The sequence below is a fragment of the Octopus bimaculoides genome, chromosome 30 (genome assembly GCF_001194135.2).
Source record: "Octopus bimaculoides isolate UCB-OBI-ISO-001 chromosome 30, ASM119413v2, whole genome shotgun sequence".
NCBI classification, from domain to species: Eukaryota; Metazoa; Mollusca; class Cephalopoda; order Octopoda; family Octopodidae; genus Octopus; species Octopus bimaculoides.
Genome location: NC_069010.1, coordinates 2,522,255 through 2,530,374, shown reverse-complemented (window position 1 = coordinate 2,530,374; position 8,120 = coordinate 2,522,255). Strand labels below are relative to the sequence as shown.

The 8,120-nt window shown below is 37.6% G+C and overlaps 1 protein-coding gene across 5 annotated transcripts in view; it reads right to left on the bottom strand.

Annotated features, from left to right (window-relative positions):
• Window positions 1-3,027: 3,027 nt before the first annotated feature.
• LOC106879945 (uncharacterized) overlaps window positions 3,028-8,120 on the bottom strand; it is a 93,318-nt gene continuing 88,225 nt past the window's right edge. For 3 of the 5 annotated variants that reach the window (XM_052978143.1, XM_052978144.1, XM_052978142.1), the window contains exon 5: window positions 3,031-3,265. In XM_052978143.1, coding sequence (XP_052834103.1) covers window positions 3,046-3,265 — 220 coding nt within the window. In that variant the 3' untranslated portion in view covers window positions 3,031-3,045. Of the gene's footprint in view, window positions 3,266-8,120 lie in introns of all 5 variants that reach the window. The other 2 variants (XM_052978145.1, XR_008267053.1) reach the window with 2 other exon arrangements.

The window sequence follows — 8,120 nt, the reverse complement described above, 5'->3', positions numbered from 1 at the left end:
TCAATTTGTCTGGTCAAGTCCTTCAAGGCAATGCCCCAGCATGGTCAAAGTTCAATGACTGAAACAAGTAAAAGATGACTGATAGGTAAGTATGTTTGTGTGTGTGTGTATGTATGTATATACACAGACCTATCAAATGAAGGTTGTAATAGACTTTGGCTATCCAGTTGTCACACCACCACCATTGCTCTTTTAGTCCTTTCTCTATATTTCACCATGTATCTCATAATTTATCTTCTAATCTGCTATTCCAGAATAAAAAACACAGATTAATTCTTTAGCATTTAATCCAGCCATATCCGACAAAATATTCTACCCAATTTATGATTGGATCCAACCTCTCACACACACCCTACACTGTCATTCTAAAAATATTCCAACACACCAGTGAAATCTCAAAGCTACAATATTAATTTAAGACACTGTGAATAAATAAGCAATAAATTTAACACAGAAATCTGAATGCTAAAGGGTTAAAGGCAGGTTCAAGGAAAGGGAGTTTTTATGTGATGCTAACCAGAGTTGATATCACACAAACACAAACATGCCACTATCATATTCACTATCCACCTTCCATCCTATTATTTGAAGACAGACAGATCAAGAGAGTTTTATGTGATGCCAGAGTTGACTTACCATCACTCTCCACCCTCCCTCTCTCTCTCCCTCTACATCTTTCATTTGATGTGTATTCTCATTCTCTAAAACTATTTCAATATTCCAAGAGAGAAAGAAACCAACAAAATTAAAACACTCCATTTCAACACACGTCTCACATCAGTTTTCTTGAGCAAGGTAAATTTTGGGGAAGATTTTGCTACTTTTCCTCAAAATGTTATACAAATCTCCCCAGTGGAAGGCAAATAATTTCATATAGGTATTATGCGTGTTTGGTCTTGTAGTTACTCACATAAGGAACTGGTTTTAGTGGCCAGACACTCTTCATTTTTAAAATAGAGGATTTTTATATCACGTAAGGATTTGAACATGAAGAGAGGGGTCATAATAACAAGGAAATGTCAACAACAGCATTCTATTGCTCAAAGTATCTCGTATTCCACACTACTTCAAAGGTATGAATTTATTAACAGGAAAAGTACTAAATACCACCACCACCTGAACACATTTCAATTAAGGCTTCTTTTCACTTTTGGCCTACCATATCCACTCACAAGGTTTTAGTAAACCTATGTCTGCAGCAGAAGACACTTGCCCAAGGTGCCACACAATGGAAAAGAAGTTAAAAACACTTGGTTTGGAAGCAAACTTTTTAACCACATAGTCATCTTTGTGCCTCATAAACAGACATCCACATACACACATATATACAATATATATATATGATGAGCTTTCCTACCAAATTTTGCCGACAATGTTTGGTCAAACCTGAAGATATGACAAAGGAGCACGTTCTCAAATTGCTGCTCTCTAGCATCAAACTCCAAACCATTTGATTGAGAGGCAAACCAGCAGGAATGTTGGGTGGGAGACTAAATAGAAATTATTTCATATCTTTGTAAAATCATTGCATATGATGTAAAGCGAAACACAAAACATATGGAGATATTACAAGATCTAATGGTACCAGAATGTGAATTCAGTTTCCATATAGTACTCGCTAGCTTCCCTCTCTCCATTCCCATCTTTTTCGATACCATCTTAAGAATGACTAATTTCTAACAAACATAGTAATACATTTTAAAGTGTACCATTGTAATTCCTACCTAGTCTTAGAATAATTATGAAATCGAATCATTTACCAAATCCCTCACGTTTTATGATTAATTAAAACGCCTGGTCAATTCCCTAGAAATATCATCACAAAATGATTGATAAATACAAATGTGTTCTTAGGATTACTTTCTAAGAATTTGTAGAGCAATCGGGTAACATGTTTGACAATTAACCCTAGGGGTTAATTCAGCTAGTCTGTTAATTCCTCTTTTCTGGGTCAACTAACAGTGATATAATAGTTCTCTGCCCCTAAAATCTGAGCCACTGTGTGTAACAAAATTATGATTATTCTTCATCAGTTTAATGTCTACCATGCTTACATGGATCAAACAATTTGCTGATGTAGATTTTCTGTAGTTGGATGACCTTCCTGTCATCAACCCTTTCACCTGTCTCCAAACAAGGTAATGTTTCCATATGTCCAGACATGTTCTTTCAGACATGAAGCTCATTTCTAGTCATCCATGAAAATATACATCACTTGTCTGATGGTGAAGCTTATTTACAACCATCAAAAGACAAGGATACACATATTAGCAAAAAGCATTTACCTACAGTGCCCGCACACAGGAATTGAACCAAAGACTATATGGTTATGAAATTATCATCACCACTATTTTAGATTCTAATAATTAACAATGTAGAAGTCTCACTTTCAGATTCTACTTGTCAAGCCTTCTAATGCCACAGAACCATACCATACTACCATACTAAGCAGACATTAATTTGACCATACTTAATACAGTAGCCACTTAGGCCCTTAACAAACATCATTTCAAGCCACAAGTGAGGTAACAACCTGCAAGAAATAGCAACTGCATCTCTCTCAAATCACCAAGAAAAGGCACATCAGCATCCTCATTTAACATCTACTTTCCATGCTGGCATGGGCTAAACAGTTTGACTGGAACTAGTAAGCCAGAGAGCTACCCCAGATTCCAGTCTGATTTGGCATGCTTTTTTACGGCTAGGTGCCCTTCCTAATTCCAGCCACTTCAATAGTGTAATGGGTGCTTTTATGTACCACTGCCATTTACCTGACACCTGCAACAGGCACAACTATGATTTCACAAGTGCCATTTAAACGACACCAGCAATGGCCATTATAACACCAACCCTAGGGGTGTCAAGTCTTGATACAAAAAAGTAGGCAGGTCACACCTACAGCAGTTTTGATTAAGTCTACTGGGTTAAACAAGAATGCTACAACTACTATTACTAAAGTACCAAAATTTAGACTGAGATAACATGCATACACTGAGAGTAGGATGTTCAAAGCTATAAACACTTAAACTACATCCATAATTCTGGTCAGGCAGCATTTATCAAAAAACAGAGAACAACAGATGTCATTGCACTGCTGTTACAAGACAAACTATTAGCTGAAAGGTGACAATAAATAAATAATAATGATTTATTTGTATCAAGTCTACTTACATTGGTGCAACGGTGACGGTGAACACTGAAGTTCGAAGAGGTTCTAGTACATGTGAGTGCTTCCATCGTGGGCCAGGCCCATAGGGAGGACTCGCTAATTAATTAGACAGACGACTCAAATAAGAGACATACAAAAAAAAAAAAACTGAAGAGAAACAGCAATATTATAATCAATCATAAGGCAAAATGATAGATGAGGAATGTGGGAAGAAAGCTAAGAATGTGTACTAACATAGCACTGCTGATACACTATCACCAGCCACAACCCCTAACAGGGTTACTGATGTATACACTGTAGGCCACACACCTTTTCTAAAAAAAATTTCATATTTAATGTACTTGTAAAACCACTGAGTGCTTGATTGCTTTTGGGCAGTCTTTTGTGTCATGATTTGCTTAATTTTTACTTATACCTCCTCAAATGCCCCTCTCCTCTCAAAGGTTGTTAGTGCTGGTGTCATGGAAAAAGCATCCAGACTCCACTGTAAAGTGGTTAGCATTTGGAAAGGGCATACAGCTGTAGAAACCATGCCGGAACTGACCTTGCCTGTGCTGGTGCCATGTAAGAAGCATTCACTCTATGGGTTGGTTGGTGTGCTTGGAAGGGCATCCAGCTGTAAAAACTGTGCCAAAACAGACACACAAGTCTGGTGCGGTCTTCTGCCTGGTCAAACATCACTGTCATACAGGCAGAGACATTTGTTTGCAATCTTCCATGAAGACATCTCCAGACTACGGGGAAATATATTACTCTACTTGGAAACATGAAAGGCATCAGACTACACAGAATCTGCCTTAAATTCCATCTGACGACACATGCCAGCATGGAAAAGCAGACATTAACCTTTTAACATTTAAACCAGCCACATCTGGCCAAAATAATCTGTTTCATGTTCAAACTGACCAAATTCAGCCTCTCACACCAACCTTACAACCTCGTTTTAGAAGTAAACAACCACATCATTGAAATCTCAAAGCTAGGAGATGATGCATGATTAATTCAAAACATTGTGGATAAATAAGAATTACATTTGACAAAGTAATCTGAATGCTAAAGGGTTAAAACAATGATGATGATACAATATACATGTGACCAGAAGTGGGGGGGGGGGGGAATGTTGATTTGTGACACCTTTGTGTCACAGATCACTTTTGTGTAACTGTTCATGTGGTGCTCCTTTTGTGGCTTATATTGTTTTCAATATAAGCCACAAAAGGAGCACCACATGAACAGTTAACTTGCAAGAAATAGCAGACCGAATTATCCTCAAATCACACCATACTGTCTTAGAAAAGGATACATTGGTTAATCAAATCCTGTGTTTCCTGCACATAGAGAAAAGACAGGATGGTGATGGCTGGAATGACTTTGATCACAGGTCTGACTAGATGGAGATGACCTGGGGCTAAACAACAAAAAATATTCAGGAAAGAATGAAGCTTGATAATGGTTGCTCAGCTTGTTAGAAATAGCGACCAAAACTCCCTTAAACCGCACACTACCACTTTAAAGACCAATGAGAGATCACAGAGGACAATATAATTCTAAACTTATAGAAGCGTCTGAAAATAAGAGAAGATAGTAATGGCTAAAATGCCTTTGGTCATAGGCCTGTCTGTTAGATCAGGCCTCACCTGAGGCTAAACAACAATGATACAACAGAGTAATTTAGTGGAAAGCCGTGAGGAAGCATGGGCCTCAACTCTGTAGCAAAAGCTCCTTCAAATAACAACACCCAACATTGGACATGATGATGCTACACTCCTTCCTAAAAAGCCAGGATGTCATGGTTTGAATATCTTTAATAGTAGGTTTCCTTGCTCAGAGATAAATACAACAATACTGACTGAAGAGGCCCGAAGAGCAGTAGTAATGACCAGACACACAAAGCTTAAGCTTCACACACAGCAAAGAACGACCACATTCTTGCACACCAAATCACAGATTAAGTGTAAAACAGAAACAGCAGCTGCTATTTCTCTTGCTGAAATAAACACAACTATGTATTGGGGTAGCACACAGCATTAAGTCTCACAGACTTGCTGCATCATGTGACATTGAGCCGAGGTTAGAATTGAAAATTAGATCTATTACTGTTGCTACTACAAATTAGTAGACAGATCATTTCTCTGTTAATAACATAAGGCCTTGGAGAGACTCCAATAGTCACTATTAATGTCAAATGAATATAATTATATAAAATCAAATATATACACATCATTTTCACATTGGCTTTGCATGTTGGCATGGGTTGGACATTGAGACAGAATCAAACAGATCAGAGGAACACACTTCAGCTTTGGTGCGCTTTCCATAACTGGATAACCTTCCTAACACTAACTGCTTTATAGAGTGTACTGGATGCTTTTATTGCAAGACATTAAAAAGCACCCCCTTACTTGAGGGGGGAGGGTAGGATATAGTGTGGTTGCCTTAAATGAGGTACTGAGATGCTGAAGTATGATGAGAGAAGTAAAATCAGGTTTATGTCTCCATGTCTACATCACATTTTTCATGGGGAGATAAGGGAGGCTATGGTAGAATCCAAAAGAGAAGTAAGCATGGTGGTGGCGAGGCATCGGAATGCACTATCATGGTAATGTGTCCAAGAAAGTGAACAGAGAAGAATCAGAGAGAGTGGATAAGGTCGCAAGAGGAGAGGATACAAACATGGGAGTGGAGGAGAATATAGTGAATGGCAAACGGGAACAATGAAGAAGAATGGATGCCAACTGAAAGTAGCACAGAGGAAAGAAAACAGTGACCGGCAGTATGGAGATGACATTAAATAAAAATGTGTGTGTGTGTGTCACATATAGACATATGTATGCATATATACACACAAATATAGAAATACACATCCTTTTTATGTCCACTTTTCTTGCTGCCATGGGTTGGAGGGGTTGTCATAACTGGAGACTTCTTATTGCACATCACTTGACATCATTTCCTTCATAGGGGATCAGAGGATCTTTTCTTCTACAGCTGGATGCAACATCCCCCCCCCACACACACACGCACAGATATATATATATGTTTCTAAAAAAAAAAAAGGTACATGATGATAGAATGGGTAGAAATGTAAGGTAAACTTACAAGTGTATGTTTTTGGAAACAAACATTATTGTCTTGCAGTGAAAATTAGATACCATGGTTAAATGACAAGACAGTCTTTCTGGTGTCATATCTTGCAAACTACAACTCATTTCAGACACCTAATATATACTTAATAATATACTTAATATATTTAATATTAAATGGTGTTTAAATTCAAACATTACACAAGACAGAAAAAAGACCACCTCTGAAATTGTTACATTCACAGAAATGCATCACACACATAGTGAAATAGCAGAGTCATTAGAACACCAGATAAACTGCCTTGTATCATTTTTCCCAACCCTCTACACTCAGAGTTCAAATGCTGTTATGGTTAATATACCCTTTCATTTATTTCAGGATCAATAAAAAAGAAAGAGTAATCAGTCTGAGGCAATGGATTGGAAGAATTATTAGAGCATCAAATAAGATGCTTTGTATTCATGCTCTGTGCATTCTAATGGCAATGCCCACAACATCCCTGACACCAAGCTACAGGGGCTGTGTCTTTCTTTCCCTTATACAACACTGGTAACATGAAAAAGCAGACTTGCTTCCTTAAACAACTAATACTAACCTCTTTATACACCTTTTTCCAAAAATGCACCTTGTCGGGTGGGTAGACATATGGTCAACTCTTGCCAACAAAAGCCTAAGATTAAATTAATATGGTGTGCGTGCGCACGTGCGTGCATTGCAGTGGAGTGACAGAGTCAGGGCATCAGATAGGCTTCATTGCAATATTTGTTCCATTTCTCACCAACCCAAGTTCAAATCCTGAGGTGGTCAACTTTGACTTTTCATCTTTTCAGGATGGGTTGATAAAGTACCAATCCACAGCCTAGGACAGCTGGGATTGGCAGATCAACAAAATCTCTCACAATATTTGCTCTGGTTTTTTTGTGTTATGAGTTCCATTTCTGCTTCTCACCAGCCACCTTATGGAGGAAGTAATTGTCTTTTAGGACTCTGCTAAAGGTGATGTACTTCCAGTGACAGGTGGAGTGATATGTTGATGAGAGAGACATCTTTGTCACAGCATCTTGGTTCAAATAATGTAGAATAAACACCCAGATAAAAAGCAATGTGTATGTGTTGATTAATAACACATGCCGAATTAGTCTTAGCAATATATTTTTCCACCAAAAGTTCTCAACAAATATTCATAAAATAATTTGCGACTACAACATAACTCTGATACAAGGTATAATGGAATTATGTGTGATCTTACCTCATAGGAAGTTGTCCGCTACAGAACATTCGATTTTTGAGAACTTGTTTAGAACACAAATGGGTCAAAAAAACAAAGTTTACACCCAACCAAATAAAACTGATGATGGAAGATTACCTCAAACAGTTTGACACATGATCAACATCCGAGGAACATACATACTTCACAGTATACAACATAATTAGGCTTAAGGAAATTTTCACCAAAAGTGCACAGCAAATAATTATAAAGTTTGAATTATTTGGGGCTGTGAGAATATTATTTAATAAGTTCAATCGTTTGATTGTGGCCATACTGCAGCACAAACTTTTATGAGTCTTTGTCAATTATATAGGCAACAACACTCAACCTGATACTTATTTTATCATTCCCTACTGAATGACTGGGTTTACCACAATATGTGACTCTACATGGTTACTAGCCTCTTACAGATTAAACTAGAAATACTATATACACAAACAGAAATATACACACAGCAGGATTCTACATACTTTCCATCAACTAAATTCCACCCACAAGGCATCAGTCAAGTTGTGAGAATGGAAGACACTGAACCAAGCTACCACAGTGCCAAACAAAGGTTTTGAACCTAGACTACATGGTTACAAGAAGACTAAA